This window comes from Gekko japonicus, unplaced genomic scaffold, assembly GCF_001447785.1.
Source record: "Gekko japonicus isolate JY-2015 unplaced genomic scaffold, Gekko_japonicus_V1.1 scaffold667, whole genome shotgun sequence".
In the NCBI taxonomy this organism is placed as follows: Eukaryota; Metazoa; Chordata; class Lepidosauria; order Squamata; family Gekkonidae; genus Gekko; species Gekko japonicus.
In genome coordinates, this window is record NW_015163623.1 from 678,765 (window position 1) to 702,662 (window position 23,898).

General features: G+C 40.7%; 1 protein-coding gene across 1 annotated transcript in view; it reads left to right on the forward strand.

The window, feature by feature from the left end:
- Positions 1-23,898, forward strand: part of SPATA6L (spermatogenesis associated 6 like) — a 39,184-nt gene that overhangs the window by 1,172 nt on the left and 14,114 nt on the right. Inside the window, exons 3-5 of the mRNA XM_015407461.1 lie at positions 779-827; positions 1,297-1,338; positions 8,018-8,142. Of these exons, the coding sequence (XP_015262947.1) occupies positions 779-827; positions 1,297-1,338; positions 8,018-8,142 (216 nt within the window). The remainder of the gene's footprint in view (positions 1-778; positions 828-1,296; positions 1,339-8,017; positions 8,143-23,898) is intronic.

The window sequence follows — 23,898 nt, forward strand, 5'->3', positions numbered from 1 at the left end:
AGATGCCTCTTGAGCAATTGACAAGCAAGATATAAGGTCCTTGTGTAGACATGCATATTTGCATAGAATGAATGTCAAAAGAGGGGACAGTTTCGAATATTTTGTTTACATTTTTGTTTGCATTTTATTGTTTACATAGTGTCACTATGAGCTTTACTGAAAGCCATGGCTAAATATTTCAACTCTAGAGTTATCCTTATCGGCCAGTCTGTCAGATGATGCTCTAAGCTTATAAAGGACATTAATTGTACAGTCCTAAGTAGTTACACCCTACTTAACCCACTAACTTCAGTGGATTTAAAAGAGTGTGACTCTGCTTTGGATTGTACTGTAGATCATTTGCTGTGGATTTATCGGATTGTGGGCCCTCATTTTGGTTTGATGTCAGTAGTATTGCTGAAATTCTGAACATGACAATGTTGAGTAGTCATTTCTTGCTGGTAGCATAAGGATTGCTAGTGTTGTCTTTTTTAGGATGACAACTTTTATTAAGTGCCAAGTGAACATACTAAAAATAAATCTGAGGCCTATTACTCCTACTGATGTGATAGAGAAAGAAATATTAAAGAGGACATTTCCTTCTAACAGATCTTATTGTATTTCTTTAATAGTGAGTTATATTCCTCCAGTATCGCAAAAAAACCACCTAGATTACAGCTTTGAGATATATATGTTTATTAATCAATTAAAGGAAAAGCAGTTACTCAATGAAGAGCTCTTTAATTGGTTGAGGTAATGGTTTTAATATTATATTCTTTATTTTGCCTTGCTTATGTAGGTATTTGAAAAAGCTATAGATCCTGTTGATGTGGTAGAACAGTTGGAAAGTAAGTATCTAAAAAGTATTCTTGGGTCTATTGTTATCCCAAATATGTATTGGTGTATTCTGTGCATTTCTCCTCATTAGCTTTCTTTAGTGCTTAAAGAAAAGCTCCTGTGTTGTGTGTGGTTTGTGGGTCATTCCAGAAGTCATCTTCTGTCCCCCTGCAGTAACAAGTCGGGAATATGTTATCAATAAGAAAAGGGCAAGGAATCCAATTTCACTGGAATAGCCCCACCAAAATGGCCTGACATTAATGGTTGACCCTGGGTCTCAATAAGAGGAAGTATAGGGCATGCTAGAGGGGAGAGGTGAAAGAAACAAGATTATGTGTTTTGTGGCTCTCAGCAAAATTTAAATTGCGTGTGTGTTATTGGTTCTGGAAACCTGGCTGTTTTGTTTACTGAAAATATATTTTAAATGCAAAATACCTCTTCAGCTGTCATGAATAACCTTGTTTATTTGTCTTCTTTTAGAAAATGTGACAAGATTTCGTTTATCTGAACTGATACCGACAGGTAAATGGAGAAGGAGATATTATTTAAAACTGTCACAAACTTAATCATGAAAGGGTGACTATCTTATTATGATGTTGGAATTTTACACTCCCATGCACACACCACCTCTGATATTCCCATTTCCCATCAATATTAGTCACCAGATATGAGGAAAAGGTGGTTCTAGCAAAATTGGGAAGTCATTTATTGGACAAGATAGGATCATAGCATGAGTTTGTGGTAGCAAATATAGTTGGCTATGGGTAGGGTTTTTTCTGTGTGGCTTTCTGATAACTGAACACAGGGTGGCAGAATAAGCCTTCTTTTGGTCATTTGATAAGTGTTGTGCAGTATAATACCATAGTGCAAGAAAGTTGTTGGCACACTGGAAAGTTCCTCCAGATAGAACTGGGAAGAAAAATGAAAAAGAGCTAGCAAAGCCAAGCCTAGTCATGAGAAAAAGAATAGGACATATTTACCATTTTCAGGCATTCAAAAGGAAGTCTGCAAGAAGAGAAGCTTACTCTGGTGGTTTTCAAACCAGTTTTTGGAGAACTCAAAGTTTTCTTGGAAGCTTCAATAAAAAGGTCAGTAATGGTAGACACACCTCCATACCCCTTTTCTACATTACTGATCTTCCTCTGCAATGGGCAGACACAGGAGAGTGTTGGTATATAGGGATGGGAACAAACCGGCTCATGAACTAAAGTTTGTGACAAATTTTGGGCAATTTGTGGTTCTGTGGGTCATGAAGTGAAGTTCATGGCAGGTCAACCGGCACGAGTTTTCTATGAACTTTCATGCTGTTCCTGGCGGTTCATGAATGGATACATTTCCAGACAGGCTGTCTCTGCTCAATCTAAATGTTTACCAAACTTCAAAGCAGCATAATTTGAAGGGCATGTAGAGGAGCATCCAGAGGGGGTTCCCTGCAACTTTGATGTCTCTAGCTTGCACAGGATCCATTCTATATGCTCCTGAACCTCCTGAACCTGCGCCTGTCAAAATGACTGCCTGTCATTTCCCCAGAAGGCACTTTCCTGGAGGCATCTTCTTTGAGAGGCTATAACTTGGACCCTGTAAATCTAGTCCTCACCAAACTTGGAGGGCAGGTAGAGGAGAGTCAGCTGGAGATCCTGTGCGAGTTTGGTGTCTCTAGCTTGCCAGGGGAGCACATTCTGCTATGTCTTGAACCTCATGAACCAAACCAATTTGTTTAGCTCTTAAAAGTTCATGTTTATGGTTCACGAACCAGGCGTGCCACAAACCATTAATAGAACCACATTTTCCTGGTTTGTGCCCATCCCTATTGGTGTGTCTTAGTGTGCACACTGCATTCTCAATTAATTCAGAGGAATCATGAGACCTGTGTGAAGTGACTATGTATGCCAAAAACATACCCCAGCATTATGTATAATGCACAGGATTTGCAAGGCATACTATCACATTTTTATTATGCCTTCCTGCTAAGAGCTCAACAATGTTCATCAGGTGTCCCCCATACAAATTTTATCTTCACAACAACCCTGTGAGGTAAGTAGAGCTGAAAAATACTGACAGGCAATCACCCAGTGAGTTTCATGGCTGAGTGGGGATTTGAACTTGGGTTTCTCTGGTCAAAGTCCAGTATTCTAGCTACTGTATCATGCTGGTGCACTGGGCTCCTTATCAGTCAGGTCACTGTGGGAAGGTTTCCTTAAAGGAAGAAAGTATGAATAGTTAGAGGGAAAAATCATGCACTAAGGGCAGGACAAAAAACTCCCAAGGCTTAAATGTAGGTAGATATAAATGCTGAATGGAATATTCCAGATATTAAGAGCAGTTCAGAAATAGAAAGTTGCTTAGGTAAGTTGTAGAGTCTCTATGCAGGAGCAATTTGCAGTGGGTAGTAGCTTTAAGGTAATCGGAGAATAGCTCTTCTGTGATTCTTGTTAATCGTCGTTGTAAATAGTATTTTAATTCTCAAGTTGTTTTTATTTTATTTATTGAATTAGGCCAAACTGAAACATATTCTTATTCATTTGCATTGCTCACATGCTCCATGGCTCTTGTGATTTAAATGCTACTCTGCTTGATGATGTCTCATAAGATTATTCAAATTTCTCAACTATTAATTGATCTAACAGTAGGATGTTTGGCTACCACAGATATCATCTATATAAATGAGGGTATAGAGATACTTGTTTAGAATTGTACTTCAAAGCAAAGGATTTGCTTTTCTGAAATTCAGCTAGGGAATTCTTCTCAAAGTAGATCTTTTTAAAAATAAAGAATGTGTTTTTAGTCCTAATGGATGTATTAAAAAATCTGAAAGTATGCAGCTGATTTTGTGATATGGGTGTCTAACCTAGAAGAGTCTGGATGGTTGTTTCAGGATTGGGCAATTAAATCTTTATTGTATTGCTTTTGTGGAGATCAATATGCAAAATGATTCCAATTTATCACATTAAAATATTTTTAATAATGACTCCTGTATCATCCTACATGTACAGTCTTTGACATTCATAGTGCTGACCATGCATCTTTCCCCCATAAACTGTTCCTAAGAAACAGAATAAACTGATTATTATGATTATAAATGTGGTTCTACTCCTACATATCCCCTGATGCCACATAATTTTGGAATTCCTCACAAATCAACTGGGCAGTTTGGCACTGATCCTTTTAGCGTCAATCCTGTCTCAAAATAGAATGGGGGACTTGTGATTACCTGACTGAGAACTAAAGATGGAATCATATTCTAGTTTTGCTATGCTAAGCCAAGTGTTCTACTGCAGAAGAAAGCATAAATGGGCTCTACTTCACTTCTCTTTTTTAATTGCAAACATTAATCACCACCACAGCAGCCAAAGCCATTGGAACGCAAGTCACTTGATTTCAAGGCATTTTCTAGGCTTTTGATCCTATACAAGAATGACTGTTCTGGAGTCTTTCTGACAAATTCTGGAAGGAGCACACAATAAGTGGCTTCTCATCAGTAATTTTATAGGACGTTCACTTCAGTGCCGGCTTAGTTAGGTGCTCCATGTTTAGAGCGCCTTCATATGTTTTATTTCTCAATAAAACCGGTGAGATGAACCAAAGTAGACAGAGGTTTTATTTGTTTAGTACTTCTCCTGTTGGACCACAGAAAGAAGAGTTATGTCGTATATGCAGTTGATTGGTATTGTGTTGAACTGATCAGCAGATGTGCCACTGGCAATACAGTCCTAAGGAGAGTTAAACTCTTCTAAGCGCATTGATTGCACAGTGAGCAAGGGCACAAGCGGCCTATCCTCCCTGCTCCATTTCCTTCACACCTGACACCACATTTCAAATTGTCCAAGATGATTTCTCAAGATTGCCAGTATCCCATGGTTATTATGGGGAATGACAATAACCCTAGATTTTGATCTTAAAATACACTGCTTGACTTTTGAATATATATGTGAGAAGTCTCTGAGCCTTGCTGTGAGTCTTGTCCTTCCCTGCTGATCGCTCTTGCTACTGAAATCTGAAACAAGCCTCTGCTGACAACATACTTGAAAGTTAAGAGATGATATAAATCCAATCTCTTCTTCTCTTCTTCATATTTTCATGCAACAGAAACCCACCTCCCCAAGAAAATTTATATAGAATGACAGGTACACTCCACAGTACCAGGCAAGTTGGGAAAAAGATGAAATGTACGATTGAAAACTTGCATGTTTTTGCTAAATAACAATCCCTATTATATTTTCCATATTTCCCCAAAGGTTGCATTTAGTTACCTTAGTGCATGCAGTGACATTCCATACTATATTCGAAGCGTGATCCTGTGCCTGGAGAGTGAGATAAAGCTATCTGGAGACCTCAGTGCCCCTCATTACTTTCAGTTATTTTATTTATTTACAGAATTTGTATCCCACCTTTCTGCCCTTCCGGGGTCCACCAAGGCAGCTATGATTGGTGCAGATTATTTATTTATATTTTGTTTTACTTCATTTATACCGTTTCTTTTGCCCCTGCGGGGACCCAAAGTGACTTATAAGATTTTCTTATAAGTTTTCTTAAAAGTTAGACTGAAAGTCCATGAGCATATCAACATAAGAAGAGCCCTCCTGGATCAGACAAATAGTCCATCTAGTCCAGCATCCTGTCTCACACAGTGGCCAACCAGTTCCTCTGGACAGCCAACAACAGGACATAAAGGCGAAGGCCTTTCGCTGATGTTGCCTCCTGGCTCTGGGATTCAGAGGTTTAGTGCCTTTGAATGTGGAGGTTCCCCATAGCCAACATGGCTGGTAGCCATTGATATCCTCCATGAATCTATCTAATCCCCTTTTAAAGCTGTTTATTTCTGTGGCCATCACTACATCTTCTGGCAGCAAATTCCATATTTTAAGCATTCTCTTAAAGTGTAAAGTGATATTTCCTATTTTATGTCCTGAACCCACTGCCCATCAGTTTCATTGGATGTCCCTGAGTATTAGTAGTTTGGGAGAGGGAGAAAACATTCTCTTTGTCAACTCTCTCCACCCCATGCATAATGTTATAAACCTCTATCATGTCCCCCCTTAGTCGTCTCTTTTCTAATCGGAGAAGTCCCAGACTCTTCAGTCTTTTCTCATAGGGAAGGTGCGCCAAGCACCTTGGTTGCCCTCCTCTGCACTTTTTCCAGCTATGCAATGTCCTTTTTGAGATACGGTGACCAGAACTGTACAGAGTATTCCAAATATGTCTTCACGATAGATCTATTCAGGGGCATTACAATATTGGCCATTTTATCCTCAATCCCTTTCCTAATAATCCCTAACATAGAGTTTGCTTTTTTCACCGCTGCAGCACATTGGGTTGATACTTTCATTGAGCTATCCACTACATCTCCAAGATCTTTTCCCCTTTCAGTCTCAGCAAGTTCTGAACCTATTAGCCTATACTTGCAGTTGGGATTTTTTGTCCCAATGCACATCACTTTACACTTACCAACACTGAACTCCATTCGCCACAGTGTTGCCCACTCACCCAGTTTGTGGAGGTCCTCTTGGAGCTCTTCACAGTCAGCCTTGGTTTTCACCATCCTGAATCATTTCGTGTCATCTGCAAACTTGGTCACTACACTACTCATCCCTAGTCCCAGATCCTTTATGAATAAATTAAATAGTACTGGCCCCAATACCAGTTCTTGTGGGACCCCACTGCTTGCTTCCCTCCATTGTGAGAACTGTCCATTTATTCCTAGTCTTTGCTTCCTGTCATTTAACCAGTTTTGAATCCTTAAGAGCACCCATCCTCTTATCCCATGACTGCTGAGTTTAGTTAGGAGTCTTTGGTGAGGTACCTTGTCAAAAGCCTTTTGAAAGTGCAGGTATATAATGTCTATGACTTGCCCAAGGTCACCCAGCCAGCATCCACGGCAGAGTAGGGATTCAAACCTGGGGATCCCAACCCTAGTCTGCCGCTCTACCTAGCGATGTGCATTCGGATCTACCTGAGCCAAAAAGCTACTTGAAAAATACCTTACTAGTACTTTTCAGGTAGATTTTGGCATCCCAAAAGTATCCGGGTTGGGAAAACTGGAAAAAAAATTCCCGAAAAGATCCCGGATATATTCAGGAATTACTGGGTACATCTGAAAATAGTGAAGGGGTGAGAGGAGATTGCTCCTGCCTCTCAGCTGTTTGTCGGGCTTCTACTGCAGTCCCTTTAAAGTTTAAAGGGACTGCAGAAGACAGCCTGAGGATCAGCTGTGCTGGTGGGGAGCAGGCTTGGGGCTGACTTTTCATATAGCCTGGTTTAAATAGGGCTGCAGAAGAAGCCAGCCCCAGGATCTACTATGCCACCAGGCTTCTCCTGTAGCCCAGTTTAAACTTGACTGTAGAAGAAGTGAGCCCAGCCAGGATCTCCTGTGCTGCGGAGCAATGTGCTCCGTTTAAACTGGGCTGCAGGAGAAGTGATCCCAGCCAGGATCCGCTGTGCCCATAGGGAGCAAATTGTTCCCCACTGGCTCAGGTTTGTACTGGCTTCTTCTGCCAGGCTGCAGGAGAAGCCAGGCCAACCCCAGGATCAGGCTGGCCTTTCCCCCCCTTGGGTCTATTGGACCAGGAAAAAAAATGGGGATTTCCAAAAAATCCTGGATTTGAATAAGGTACCAGTATTGGGATCCAGGACTGTTTGGAAATCGCTATTTTTTTTTTCTGGTTCAATAGACCCAAACAGAAACATACCAGTTTAAAAAATATTGCACACCCTTCTCTAACCACTGCACCACGCTGGCACATTTGAAGTAGTCTCTAAGGTTCATGTGGCCCACAGGATGCTATGTAAGTGGGAAGGACCCATTTCTGGCCTTATTCTTTGAGTGAGTGTTGTGATGAATTTTGGCAGCTCAGTTTTGTTACTCCCCACTCAAAGCTGGGGAGAGAGGGTGTTGGCCCAGTAGAGCAAAGGCAGTTAAAAATGGGACTGAGACCCATTAACAGTGAGCATCAGATGGTCTGTAAGCCCTCAAAACGTAAGGTGCCACAAGGCTTTTTGGGTAATGATGCACTAAGGCTGTTAAAATTTATTGAAGTGCACCTCTACGACAAAGAATGCCCAAGATGGTTAATGTTAGTTACCACACGTTTCAACAACAGTGTACACTGTTTGACAGAATATTTCTTGGAGGACAAAAGCATGAATCCTGTTAAAGTTTCCTTTTATATGAAAATATAAAGAGTTTGCATCTTTTGTCTTTTAGAGAAAGAAGAACTAGCATTTTATGAAGTGAATACTCGAGATTTTCTGTTTCCAGAACCCAAGCTGACTCCTGTGTATCCTGGTGTGGACAGGGAGTTACTGATGAAAACACATCCAACTTTCCCAGTAAGTTGTTGCAGAATGCCATGCCAACATTCAAGACCGGGAGGTTGTCTTGGTGACCTGGTCTTATTCATGTTATTACTAATCAACATTTGTCTTTTAATTTTTCTGTTTTTCAATTAAAATTGCTTGTTTGCATATAAAAATAGTTAAAAATAAAAGCAATCTGACCATTAAAACTATAAAACTAACCTAGACCACAGTAGCAGAACAATTACCGAAAAACAAGTAAACACACACAAAAATTGCTAGCTAGAACAAGACATAATAGCCATTTTCAGATGTTTTGGTATTCCTACCATGTGTGACTGCTCCAATTACGTATAAGGTTACCAGTATGCACAGTTGTCATTTTGTGCAAAGCATATTTTCTATGCATGTACAGCTTCTGTATGTGTGAATATGTTCCCTCAAAAATTTGGGTTTCCATTTGCATGTATCAAAGCTGTAAGGTAAAGGTAAAGGTTCCCTTGCTGGAAAGCCAGTCGAATCCGACTCTAGGGTTGCGGTGCTCATCTCTGTTTCAAAGCCGAAGAGCCAGCGCTGTCCGAAGACATTTCCGTGGTTATGTGGCCGGCATGACTAAACACCAAGGCGCACGGAACGCTGTTACCTTCCCACTGAAGTGGTACCTATTTATCTACTTGCAATTTCTTGCTTTCGAACTGCTGGATTGGCAGGAGCTGAAACTAGAGACGGGAGCTCACTCTGTCATGCGGCACACTCGGGTCTCGAACTGCTGAACTACCGACCTTCCACAGCCTGCAGTTCAGCGTCTTAACCACTTGAGCCACCGCAGCTCAAAGCTGTACATGCATGGAAAATACATTTGTTGCCCCTTCCTCACAAAATAATGACCACTCATATTGATCATGAGTTGTGTGTTCTCCTGTTAGGTGTAGCTGGAGTACTACAACTGAGCATCTGAAAAGGGGTAATGTTTTAGCTTCATGGGAAGGTTGTTGTATGATATGAGATTCACAGCTGAAAAAGCCCCGGTTAGAATGCCAGTGACATCCTAACTGCGAATGGAAGGAAGCGAGAACAGAACATCACCTGCTTATTTCAGGGCCTATGTGAGAGGAAATTTGTCCTAAGATTTGTAGGCTGTCTTGAGTAACACAGTAAAAAGGCAGCTAATAAATGTTTTAAATAAATAAACAAGGCATGTAGGCCTGACCATTTAGGGCTTTAAAGGTGAGATTTGGTGCTTGGACTGGGCCTGGAATTTAATACATGCTCAGCAGCTGGCAATTGCCAGGCTTTGGATTTCTGTGTGAGTTGAGGTGTGCAACTGACTGACTTGTTCCCCTTGCCAAGTATAAGAGGCTACTTTGCACATTGTTGCGATAGCAGACAGAGTGGCTTGTGCTAATGTAGTTGCAAGCCCAACATGGGCAACCTCATTACTAGAGAACAAATCGAGTCCAGTGGCACCTTTAAGATGAACAAAGTTTATTCAAGATATAAGCTTTCGTGTGCATGCACACTTCTTCAGATACAGTGGAATGGAAGTTACCAGTCCATGCATATAGGTAGAGGGGGAGCAGAAAATTAGCATGCAACATAATGAAGATGTTTAGCAGATGCAATGACCGGACAGAAATAACAAGCTTAGTTTATATGATCACCATTTATTTGGATTTAACTCCAGGGGGAAACATAGTGAATCAAATAAATATATCAAAATTGGAGACTGATGTGCATATGTACCCTTCTTAATTGTGGAATGCTGGGGGGATGACGTCCAACTAAGAGGGTAGACGCTTGAGCGCAGCGCTCCTTCTCCCCAGTCCCCTCTTTCTAATTATTGTCAGAACTGAGCTATTAGATGTTGGAAAATTTGGTAAAAATAGTTAAATATTCAGAGGTTGCAGTGGATCTTTGTTCACCGGAGACATTTTCTTTCTATGTAAAAATATTTATTTCTTTTTTTTTTGCAAAACAATTTATTAGGATATAATAAAATCAAACATACATCAAAATTTATATTGTTATACATCCTTTTTCTCCTTTCTCCCACCCCATGTCGGCTTCCCACAGTGTTCCAACCTCCAGCTCAGTTTTTGAAGTTACTTCCAACCTCTCTGCCTCTTTATACATCTACCGGTAACTTATTTAACTGTTGTTTTTATACATTTATCTTCTAACTTTCAATAGTTATCAAAGCAAAATAAGTTGTTATTTAAGTCCCAATATTTCTCTAGATATTCTTTAAAGTATTTCCAATCTGTAAAAAAGTTTTCAGCCTCTTTTTAAGATTTCTTGTTATCTTGTCCATCTCCACCATAAAAAGTAGTTTCTTTATCCATTCCTCAATTCCAGGGACCTTATCTTGTTTCCAACATTGAGCATAAGTCATTCTGGCAGTTGTGATCATATACCACATCAATGTTCTTTTTGCCATATTGACTTCTTCAATTTTAAGTCCCAGAAGTAATATTTCCGGCTCTTTCTTAAATTTACAACAACAAGCCTTTATTACGGTCATAGACCAGTATAATAGAAGACAGATAAGTACAGATAAGGGAGCAATAAAATTATAAATTTACATTTCACATTTTTTTCCATTTCCGCATGTATTTCAGTCTAAAACAATTTTGCTTTCTCACATGTCTACCACATAAAAATATTTATTTCTAAAGGGAAGGGTACAAAGGAAAATCTACAAAACAACAAACACTTAAGACTACATGGTTGCAACAACAGACGCACAGATAGTAATGGAGATTCTTCCTTTCTTCTTGACCCCCAGAGGGAAATCACCTGAATGCATTAACTAATCATTGTTAGTGAACAGGCTTCAGTTTCCGGGGCTTTCTTTCCCTTGGCTTTCTGCCAGGTTCCCTTCCAGGTCAGTCTAAACAACAGCACACAAGATAAGCAGATTAATCCTATAATGACTGACTTTAGACCTTGCAACACACATATTTCCAACATTAGACTCTCCCAAAAAGAATGCCACACGCAGAAGGACCAAAAATCCCCACAAAAAGCCAAGCCTCTTCAAGCCTATTACTCCTCAGCAGAGAAGAAGCTCGGATGGCAAAACCCGCAGACGACAGCAAAATGGACAGCATGAAGCAAGGTATGCAGAGTAATACCGGCCCGTTTTTAACGACAGAAAACTTTAATGACAGAAAAACTTTAATTAATTGGACACTTTCTCAGCCTTAGAAGAAGAAGATTGGATTTATACCCCGCCCTTCATTCAGAGTCTCAGAGCGGTTTACAAACTCCTTTACCTTCCCCTCTCCACAGCAGACACCCTGTGAGGTAGGTGGGGCTGAGAGAGCTCTTTCAAGAACTGCCCTTTCAAGGACAGCTCTGACAGAACTATGGCTTGCCCAAGGTCATCCAGCAGCTGCAAGTGGAGGAGTGGGGAATCAAACCCGGTTCTCCCAGATTAGAGTCTGCGCACTTAACCACTATAGCAAAGTGGCTCTCACCTTACTCAACCCATTGATGGCACAATTGGAAGAAATCAAAATCTCTCTGCAAAAAAGTCTCAGGTGGCTGAAAGTGCAATGGCAATGACAATCCTGATGCAAGAAGACATTCTTAATCTACACTCATCAGACTCTTATTTAAAAGAAAAAAAAATCATGATATTGGAAAATGACTTTTAAAAATGCAATTTGAAATTTCGGGGCTTTGAGGAGCAAGTGGAAGATACGGTAGAGTTTAGCTGTTTTTTGGCAAACTGGTTGGCAAGTGAACTGAGCTTGGAAGAAGGAATAGCTCCAATGACCACCAGTGCCTACCATATGGGAACTCCTAACAATCCAGCCAGAAAACCCCCAGGGGCATGATCATTACTTTTGGTGACTTCAGAACCAGGAAAAAAATATTTGAAGTGGCAATATCGAGAGCTGCTCTACAATATCAAGGTAAACAAATCCATGTATTCCCGGACATTTCAGCCGAGGCAATTCAGAAACAGAAAGACTTAAAAATATTAACCTCCAGACTTCTAGCTGCAAATTTAAAGTATAGGTGGATCACCCCGGCAAGAATCTGTGTGTTTAACCAAGGCAAGAGATACGAAATCACTAATAAAGAATTGGGTCGACTGATATTAAAAGCCCTCCATCTAGATCTTAATCTAGACATGGAATGTAAATCTCAAAAGAGAAAACTGGATTTTCTAACATCTCCTTCACAAGATTCCAAAATGCAGACCTGATTAGGAGTACCTGTGGAGAACACTTAAATTGGATATCGAGAGAGTTCTGGCAAGCAGTTCACAATCAGTTTCTGACTTTTTTGCATAATGAATAAGCTCACAAATAAGTTTTAGTTACTAGTAGTCAATTGGTGTTATTATTATAATAATTTTGCTATTCAATAGAATATTTTTAATGAGGGGTAGGGGAGGGGGTAGAGCCGGGCTCTCAGAGTCCCCCATAGTTTTGGGTGTCTTACAGTTAAGGCTAGTACCTTAGGCTTGCCCAGGAGGTGTCTTGGCCGAGCATCTGTGGGACATCCTTCATTCCGATTAAGGTTTAATATAAGTCAAAAGTTTAGTAAAACTGATTTAAAAGTTAAATTTCATTACAGTTTATTTTATTCAGGGAAGGGGGGTGAGGGAATGAGGGGGGGATACTTGTTTAGAATTTAATAGTTGTTCATCATCATCATCATCATCATCATCATCATCATCATCGACCTTTATTGGCATAGCATGGTGGTAGAAAAAAATTAAAACAAGATAAAACTGAGGGCTTTATACCACAGTAAAAGAGGTAAAAAGGTCATAAACAAACAGTTCAGAATGTCATATCCCAATATAAACTATACATTAAAAACTAAATGTTAAAAACTCTTGACCTTAGCTTCCATACAAGTGAGAGGAACTCAGCTACAGATGCAGTGATTTCAGGGGATTTATCAGAAAGCAAGAAGTTAAATTCATTATCAACAATCCTTACAAAAGCCAAAAGAGTGTGAATCAAGTGATGATGTAAGAAACAGTATTGGGGGCAATAAAGAAGAATATGTTGCACAGAGTCGGGTTGATTATAGAAGCAGGTGCAAACTCTGTCCTTATAAGGGGTGCCCTTGTATCTACCTGCCAAAACAGCCGAAGGAAATAAATTGAACCTAGCCAGCATAAAGGCTCTGCGATGAAGAGGGATTATCAAATTAGAAAAATACTCAGCCATTGAATCTTGTATAAGGGGGAGGCCAAGGGAACGAGGGGAGCACACTCCGGAGCTGCCTGCATTGATTACTTGGGCTTCAGTGTCCCAGATCCTCCTTTGTACAATCTGCAAAATGTCCCTTTCTCCGGAATTGGCCAGAGAGTCCAGATCAATCCCAATTGATTTGATTTTGGACGTTATAGATTGTGACCATTTCGAGATTTAAGAGTCTTTAGGGAGGAGATCAATAAGATTGTTGGGAGGTGAACTGAAATAAAAACGGAGCCAGTATTTAATGGCAGTTATCCACGCTCGCATTTCAATAAGATGGATGCCCAGCTCTGCACAGATAGTAAAATAAGCCACAGAGTTGGGAAGACCAAGGATCCTGCGTAAAAAGATAATATTTATACGTTCAACTTCTTTGTTGAAGTTTTGGATCCACACAGGAATCCCATAAAGCAGGCATGAGATAACCATAGCCTGAAAAATCCGGAGAGCAGCTGGGACGTATTGATTGCCTTTTTGTGAAAAAAGTGTGTTATAGCCGCAATCTTGTTCCTGGCCAGACTGAGAGAGTGATCCCTGTGAGAACACCATTTTAAATTATACTGAAATAAAACACCAAGATATCTGAATGATTTAACCTGCTCGATTTCTCTTCCTTCAGTTCCCCAGCGAATGCGTTTCCAAGATTTAGAGAAGACCAGTATTTTTGTCTTATCAAAATTGATGCATGAGTTCTGTCTCCAATCAGCAGAGAACTCCGATAGGTGTCGCATTAGCCCTACCCGAGTATAGGAAAGGATCACCGCATCATCTGCGTAAAGTAGGATAGGTACCTAAGAGGCATTTAGTTTAGGGGAGTGGCCATTAATTCTGGCTAAACATAAGGGAAGATCAGAAAGAAAAAGATTAAACAGAGAGGGAGCCAAAACACACCCTTGTTCGATGCCCTTGGTTGTGGGAATTTTATGGGTAAGGGACCCTCTTCCATTGAATCTAACCTGGCAAGTATTTGCAGAGCAAATAGAGAAGGCGTTGATCAATGCCTAAATTATGTAACTTCTTCCACAACAGAAGCCTATTGATGGAATCAAAAGCTTTGCGTAGATCAATAAAAGCAGCATAGAGCTTCCCACCTAAGTGGTGGGACTATTTCTTGGCTAAGAAGGCTAAATTTGTGCAATGATACAAAGTTGAGTGGTTTGTTATAAATCCTATTTGTTCTCTGCCTGGAAGATTGTGCCCCACCATCCATTCGGACAGTTTTTTAAGGAGATGTTTAGCATAGAGCTTCCCTAGAATGGATAGCAGGCTTATAGGTCTATAGTTGTCCATATTATTGGGATCCCCTTTTTTTTAAAAAAGGAACTATTATAGAATTCAGCCAAAAGATTCAACCAAGAGTCAGGTAGAATGCCATACTTATCAATCAATGTAAAGAGGTGGGCAAGAGAATGTGACCACTAATCAATATTATCCTTCAAAATCTCAGCCGGAATGCCATCAGGGCCTGGGGCCTTGTTAGATTTAAGGGAGTTAATAAACTCAGTTATTTCCCCATGTGAGACAGGGGGCCAATCGGGTACATCTGAAGGTATTAAAATGGCATTGGTTGAGTCACATAAGGATGAATCATTGAAGAGATCAGCATAGTAGGCACTCCATTTCCACGCTGGAATGTTACAGCTAGATAGGGCTCCAGTTGAAGAGTTAAGGCCAGCTACCAAAGATCAGAAAGCTCTATTATCATTGCTTCTGGTGGCATTATAGAGCTGAAACCATTTCTTTATATAAAAGGAATGCTGCTTTTTGGCTAACACTAAGTGACAATCCCTCTTTAACTTATAGTACAAAGAGGGATTCCATGAAAGAGTACCCGATTGAAACTGTTGAAATAACTGATGTAGTCTACTTTTAACAAAGCAGCATTCAGCATCAAACCAGGAATTGGTCGAACATTTCTGTGACTTAGAATTGATTGATTTAGCAAAAAGAAAAATATTATCAATAATAGAATTGAAAGTTGTAAGTGCATCTTCTAAGGATTTTGGATTGGAAAGGTTATGATTTAGTTGCAATCCAAGAGTACTGGACATCCAACTTTGAGTCTGAGACAGGGAGGAATGGGAGCAATGTATCTTTTTATATTGAACAGGTTCAACCTATGTAAGACAAGTTGGAGAAAATCTATCTGAGATACCGTTTATCTGGAGGGAAATCAAAATAGGTAAATGATCACTTTCTGTCCGGGTGCCTATTGAAAACTCAATAATAGAGTCTCTCAGGTCCATAGAGGATATTGCATAATCTATAACGCTGCATCCCCGAGGAGAAATAAAGGTATAATTTCTAGAGGGATCATGTTGGGTAGAACCGTTTAAAATAGCAAGGTTGAAACAAGTACAAAGATCAATCAGAAAGCCACCAGCCTGGTTGACCGTAGAATCGTTAGAACACCTAGGTAATAAAAAGGGAAAGGGGTTATGGGCGTCATCATCCCAAAGAAGAAGAATGCCTATCTCATCATTATTAGAACCAAGTCTTGCATTAAAATCCCCCGCTGCAAGAAAAGCAGCCTTAGGGTATTTATTAAAAAGCATATTCAAGTACATATTAAAAGAATTCCACTGGGATTTGGAGTTATTTTTATTAGAAAAAGGGGGGATATAGACACTGACTAACAGCAGCTGGAAGTTCCTAAGGGAAAGAAGGAAAGCTTGAGCAAGGGGAGGACATAGATCCAATTGGGAGATAGTAAGATTAGTATAATTTTTAACTAAACAACAAAGGCCAGCCATAAAATGTCCCTTGCTGCTCGATTTCAGAGCAGGTAAGAAATAGGACATAAAACCATTTATTGAGATGTCTCTAGGGGACCAGGTCTCTTGGAGAAGGATAATATCAAAATTCATGAGGAAGTTCATTAAATCAGGATCGTCCCTTTTGTTTCCCCACCCAGCTATATTCCAAGAAATAAGTTGGAGTGTGCCTCTGGGGGCTTCCCATAGGCCCACCGGTCGGAGTTCGTCAGTCTAGTTCAGAAATTAAATTCAGAGATGTATTATGCTCAGGGCAGACACAACCATTCATTTCTACTTGGGGTAGAGGGTTTGGTTGAGGGACCCCTGGACGTTTTTGGACAATGTGTACATTCAAGTCCTCTGGTAGAAAGTCTACAACTGTCTCTTCAGAAAGGCCTTCAGTCCCAAATAGCTCATTGTAGCTCTGTAATGCAGCAACTTCTCCACACACCCTTGGAAGAACTTGGGTACTGGGGGTAGATCCATAGATGCCTCCGGTGGATCAACTGTGTGTAGAGGGTTTCCATGGCTCCTAATATTGCTGGATAGTTGAGGCTCCAGATCTTTAATCCCATGCAGTTGATGACTCATGGAAGTTAGTCTATCAATAATTGTCTGCTGAGCTTCGCATGAAAGACTTCCAAAGGAGTTAAGTAAGTCATCTTCTAGAGAATTTTCCAAAGGCTCAGAAGCTGAAGAGCTATAAGGGACTGGAGGGATTGAGGAATCTGAGAGGCTATCCATAGCAATCTGGGATTCAGAAACTCGTATCTGTGCGCCCAACCACTTGCAGTCTTTATCTGTGCCTCTCCTGGCTCATTAAAGTGGGTCACGAGGGGTTTCGAGGTGCCCTAAAGGAGATTGTCAACAAGTTCTTTTCTGGGGGCGGTTCCCTGGGGCACTCAAGGAAGTGATGGTCCACCTACTCTTGAAAAAACCATCTATGGATCCGGCCAAATTGGCAAACTATCGGCCGGTGTCCAATTTGCCCTACTTGGGCTGGTCGCTGGTCGCCCTTACTGACGACCTCCAGAGGCATCTGGATCAAGGCAGTGTGGTGGTATTGCTGTTGTTAGATCTGTTGGCCGCATTCAATACGATCGACCACCAACTGCTGACCCACCGCCTCGCTGACGCGGGGATACAGGGGCTTGCCTTTCAATGACTTGTCTCTTTTCTCCAGGATCAGGGACAAAGGGTGGCACTCGGGGAACAGCAGTCCCGATAGCACCCGCTTGAATGCGGTGTGCCTCAGGGGGCTGTGCTTTCCCCGGTGTTCTTTAATATCTATATGCGTCCCCTTGCCCAGATTGCTTGGAGGTATGGGGTAGGGTGTCATCAATATGCAGATGACACCCAGCTCTATCTGATGTTGGGCGACTGGTCGAACTCCAGCTCAGAAGATCTGAACCGGGCATTACAAGCCATGTAATAACAAAGAAGACGATGTGTTTTTTCAAGAATGGAGTGACTTTAAAATATATCTGGAAAAGAACTGGGATGTGAAACAAAACTTAATATGTTTAGATCAATATTAAGTCAAAATGACTGTAATGATAAGAAACTGATATAGTTGATGATATGAAGCAATTTGGAGTGGGGGGGGGAAGCATTGCGGGAAGCCACCGGAGGGAGGGGAGGAATTGGGACCGGGGCAGACAATTGATAGAATGAAATGCTTTAATTTTGGATTCCTCCATAACTATGGAGGCCCAGGTGGCATCTTTGGCTGATTCGGCAGTTGGTCCCCTTCCTCGACCGCGATGACCTGGCTACAGTGATCCATGCGACAGTCACCTCGAGATTCTGTAATGCTCTCTACATGGGGCTGCCTTTGTCGCAGATTCGGAAGCTCCAGTTAGTGCAGAATGCTGCGGCCAGGCTTCTGATGGGTCTCCCTAGATGTGATCACATTCGGCCTGTGCTGAAAGTGCTGCACTGGCTGCCTATAGCTTTCTGAGTTCGCTTCAAGGTGATCGTACTTACCTTTAAAGCCCTAAATGACCAGGGTCCGACATACGTGTGGGACCGCCTTTCCCCATACATACCCCAGAGAGCACTATGGTTGGGGGCCCAACATCGTCTGGTGATTCCAGGCCCCAGAGAGGACAGGCTTGTGGCAACCATGGCCAGGGCCTTTTCAGTGGCGGCTCCTACCTGGTGGAATGAGCTCCTGGAGGAGATCAGGGCCCTGTGGGACCTCTTACAGTTCCGCAGGGCCTGCAAGACAGAGGTCTTCCACCAGGCTTTTAATTAGGAGCCGCCACTACCACTACCACCAACCATCCTGTGGTAACAACGGGGCAATAGGATGGCCCAATATAAGACCACTACAGTACTGTGATGGATCGGTGCCGCCGAAATGGGCTCTGGGTTAACATCTACAAGCCTCCGTCTTGACTTGACTAAAATAAGAATATCATGGAGCACTTTATTAATGTTAATTGGTTGTTTTTATTCTGATTTTAATGTTTTATATTTGGCACTTGGTGCCCTTGTTGTGAGCCGCCCTGAGCCCGCATGCGGGGAAGGTGGGATAAAAATGTAATAAATGAAATGAAATGAAATGAAATTTTGAGAGTTTATTGTTGGAGCACACACTTCCTCCCAAGAAATTAATTTTGGTTGAGAAGTCTCGGTATCCATAAGTGTCTCTGCCTGAGAGGTAGACATCATCGCTGGGTCAGACTGGTTCTTGTGGCATAAAGGTATAACGATGGTGTTGTGGAACACACAAGAGGGAAACATTCCCTTCTTGAACAGACCCAGTTTCCTTTTGAAGATCAGAGATGGCAATTTAGAGGAGGAGAAGGAAAGGATGACTCTTTGGGATTGCATTTGGGAATTAAGGATGTCAACCTCGATCAAATCAATCCCTGAATGTTTGATATTAAATATAGCGGAGAGGTGGCTCTTTACATGCTGGACACTTTGCCAGTTTGGAATAAAACCGTGTCGCCCACAGACTGTTAAGCAGATCTTGTTTGGCTGATAAACTAGATGAAAAAGTTATTCCCTTGAAGGTTTTTCAAGAGTTGAGGCTGGAACATGCTTGTGTGGTGCTTTGGGAACACAATCAAGGGAAACCTTCGAGAAAGGGAAACCTTTACCTTTTAAAGGTAGTAGATAGTAATTAGTATGTTATAGAGGTTTTTTATCTAGCTCATAGTCAGTTCAACCACACCAGTAAAGAACAATAGAAGTTTATATTAGATATCAAGAAAATTTAATAGGTTAATTTTTATAATAAATAGTAGATGGTTTTCTGCCTGTTAGAGTGATAGTACAGTGAGTAGTTAATAATAGTTAGTTTCTTAATTGAAATACAGAAGTAAATTGAGTATAAGATAAAATGCCTATTAAGAAAATTTATAAATTGATCAGTTCATTGGTATTGAAATTGTTCAATTACACTTTGTTTAGAGGTCAAACCCTTGTTGTAGTGTATACCATTATACCTATAAGGTAGATTTTGATATATTTATATTTTGCAGAAATCGTGAGTATCTCTTGGGAAATTATCTCTCTTAATGTCAGAGGTTTACAGAACAAAGTTAAACAAAAGAGAGTTAAACAAAAGGAAATCATCGGCCCGCTGCTGGAAAGGTTCCCAGGAAAATCAAACAAAATTAAATTAGAATACCTGTTGTCGGATAGGAATCATCATACATCAAGACAGGTGGCTAGGTTCTGCGCCCAGGTATATAAGGAATGCAAAAAGTGAGGCAAATAGATGATATCTCTACCTTTTAACTAAAATTGTTTTAAACTGACTTTTAAAATAATTTAAAAGGTTTGAACAGTAGTTTTACTTATTTTCCTTTATATTCTTTATAATTTATAAGCTTTTATGTTACTAAGGGTTTTTTTCTGGCTCATAACCAGCCAGGATACTGTCGGGAATTTTTCTATTTGTCTTTCAAATTGATATGTACTGGTTGATGAGTGTAACAATAAACTGACTGAGTTACATCTACAATGATAAAGATATCCCTGAATGTACTTTTCATTCAAGAATCTCATCTTAAAACCAATAAATACCCAGTTTTAAAATCTTCGTGGTTCCAGCAACAATTTCAAGCTCCTAGTTCAACTAGAGCCCAAGGGGTAGCTATTTTATTATTATTAGAAGAATAGATTGGATTTATACCCCGCCCTTCACAACCCAAAGGTGTCTCAGAGTGGCTTACAAACTCCTTTTTCTTCCCCTCCCCACAACAGACACCCTGTGAGGTAGGTGGGGCTGAGAGAGCTCTTGACAGAAACTGCTCTTTTTCAAGAACAGCTCTTATCAGAACTATGGCTTGCCCAAGGTCATCGAGCCAGGTGCAAGTGGAGGAGTGGGGAATCAAACCCGGTTCTCTCAGATTAGAGTCCGCGTACTTAACCACTGCACCAAACTGGCTCTGTTAGCAAAAAGTATTAAATTTAGCTGTGAAGGAGTGGAAGTGGACCTATGGGGCCAATTTATCTTTATAAAAGGATTATTGGATGATAAGAAAATAACTCTGGCTTCAATCTATGCCCCAAATTCAGCTTAGTTACAATTTATACAGGATACACTTTTAAAGTTGCAAGCATTTCAAGAAAGGGATGTCATTGTAGGAGGGGGACCTAAACTATATTTCTGACCTGAATCTAGATTGCTCCTTTCATTAAAAAGTCACAAAAATAGCAAAACCTCAAATAAAACAAAACTGTACAACTTATTCGCAAAATTTCAACTACATGATATTTGGCGTGAGTTACATCCAACAGTTAAAGACTACACATATTAGTCAGTCCCTCACTTAACACACACCCGAATAAATTATGTATTGATCTCTAAGCAAAGACAGATAAATGAATTTATATGGAATGGCAAAAAACCAAGAATAAGCTTCAAAATATTACAAGATGAGAAAAAGAAAGGAGGTTTAGCAGTCCTAAATATAAAACTTTATTACCAAGCAGCAGGTCTGGTCTGGATTGTAGACTGGATTAAAAACTCAAGAAAAGAATAGTAAAATTAGAATCAGCAGATCTTGATGAAGGCCTACACAATTACTTATGGATTAATAAAAAGATCATAACACAAGAAAGAAGTCACGTAAACAGAGATGGACTTTTGAGAATATGGTTTAAACGCTGGAATTCTGAGTCCTTCAAATTCTTTGCTTATGTCCCCAGTAGAAGCTCAATACGAGAAATAAAAATGATTTCTAAACTTATGGCATGATCATAAACGGGAAAATCAAGTCTTGGCAAGATATTAAAGATGAAGGTGTAAACATTCAGTTGCTGATATATTATCAATTAGTCTCAAGACTAAAGGAGATCATGAGAATTGAGGGTGGAATTCTAAGAGATGCGACTGAATTTGAGCAGCTGATTATAAAACAAAAAGAGCATTTACTACGATGGATATAAAGATTTTACTCCAGCTACAAATAGAAGATGAACAAGTGCAAAAATGTATGATTAAGTGGATGTAAAACCTTAAAGAACAGATATCTGTGCAACAATGGGAATGACTATGGGAAAAAGATATCAAATTTACAGTCAGCCAGACACTAAAAGAAAATTAGTACAAAATGTTCTCCAGATGGTATATAACTCCAAAGGTTATTGAGAAAGCACCTAAAAACAGTGGACATGCAATAAAGCAAAAAAATTGAGGGCTGAGATTCATGCGGATATGGAGAAAATTGTGAAATGTACATTTAAGGAAAAACCTGAAATATTACTTTTGGGACTTAAAATGGAAGACGTCAACATGGTGAAAAGGACTTTGATGTGGTACATAATCACAACTGCTAGAATGACATATGCTCAATGCTGGAAGCAAGACAGAACTCCCGAAATTGGGGAGTGGATAAAGAAATTACTTTTTATGGAAGAAATGGACAAAATGACAAGAAAGCTTAAAAATCTGGAAGCAGAAGAATTTTTCGCAGACTGGATAGACTTTAAAGAATATTTAGAAAAATATTGGGATGTAAAGAACAACTTAATTTGCTTTGATAACTATTGAAAAAAGAATGATATTAGAAGAAGGATAAATGTATAAGAATAATAGTTGAAAGATATGTTACCTGTAGAATGTGATTAACAAGTAAGGGGGGAAAGGAGAGAATTTAAGATGTGGGCTGGAGGTTGGAGCACTGTGGGAAGTCAAAAGGGGTGGGGAAATAGGAGAAAATGATGTATAACAATTAGTAGTATGATGTATGTTTGACCTCCTAATATATCCTAATAAATTGTTTTGGGGGAAAAAAAAGAGAAAGCACATAAAAACTACAAAGGAAAATCTGGAAATGTCAAGATATAGACGGGGCTTTCTTTCATATGTGGTGGACTTGTAAAAAAGCAAAAAGATATTGGAAAGAAATACATTGAAAAATGCAGAATATATTAAAGTGTAAATTCCTGATGGAAGCAGAGAGCATGCTATTAGGTGTTCTGCCTAACAAATTACCAAAATTTTTAGAAGAGCTATTTAAATTCATGGTGACAACTGCTAGAACTATTTACGCAGCAAAATGGAAACTAGACTTCTGTCTATGCTTAAAAGAATGGGAAAATAAACTTGCTGTACCTGTGGGACCGCAAATAATGGCAAAATTTACAACCTATTTGAGAAACAGGTCTGTTTTTTTGATCAGACAAGCACGGTTAAGAATTTTTTTGTGAGAATCACAAGATATAGAAACTTACAGATTCCGTCCTAAGTCAACATTTATACCTCCCCATTCTAACCCGTCTATTACTGTTTTTGAGAAACACATTCTCAGGGAGATCGAGAAATTGGAGGCTTCTGGGAGATTTAGGGTTTATAACTTTTCCCGCAATGATTGGATCACTCTAAGATCTTTGGCAGAAGACTCGTCCATTTGTTATTAAACAAGCCGATAAAGGTGATTCAAAACACACAGGATTACTATGCGAAAGCTGAGAGGCAATTGAGTGATACAGCATATTATACTCCTCTCCCAAAATATTCTGGTGCTCGTGGGGAGGGGAAAGTACAGCGGTGGGCCCAGGCAGTATAGTAAGGGAAGGACACTGAGAAATAAAATGGCTCGGTGCCCTTCCAGCCTGCGGCCCATCCCAAGGGTTGCTGGCAGTGGGGCCAGGATTGAGAACCCCCATCCGTCATTGGTGCTGTGCAACGCCAGGTCTATCAATAATAAGACCACAGTCCTTCGGGACTTTGTGCTGGAACAACGAGCTGACCTGGCGTGCATGACCGAGACCTGGGTGTGGGATGGGGAGACCGTGGCTCTCTCCCAGCTTGCCCCACTGGGTTTCTTGGTCCTCCACCAATCACGGATGAGGGGGCGGGGGGAGGAGTGGCTATCTTCATTCGGGAGGCTTACTCCTTCAGGGCACTCCCACCTGCGGAGATCACGGGCTTGGAATGTGTCGGCCTGATGCTGGAGGCTGAGGAGAGTTTGGCAATCTGGCTGGTGTACCGATCGCCTAACGCACCGGCCAGTAGTCTACCGTCCCTGCTGGAGGCTGTATCAGGCTGGGCATTGGAGCACCCTAGGCTGGTAGTCATGGGTGATTTCAACGTCCATGCCAATGACACGGCTTCCAGCCGGGCTACAGACCTAGTGTTGTCCATGGCGGCACTTGGACTCTCTCAGTTTGTATCAGGTCCCACGCATCGGGCCGGACACACGCTCGATTTGATCTTCACAACGGGGTTGACAGTGGACCGGATTACTGCAGAAACAGTACCATGGTCAGACCACTATGCACTGAAGGCCCATCTGAATGTTCCACCCCAACCCTGTTTAGGCGGCGAGCAGATTTTAGCTCAA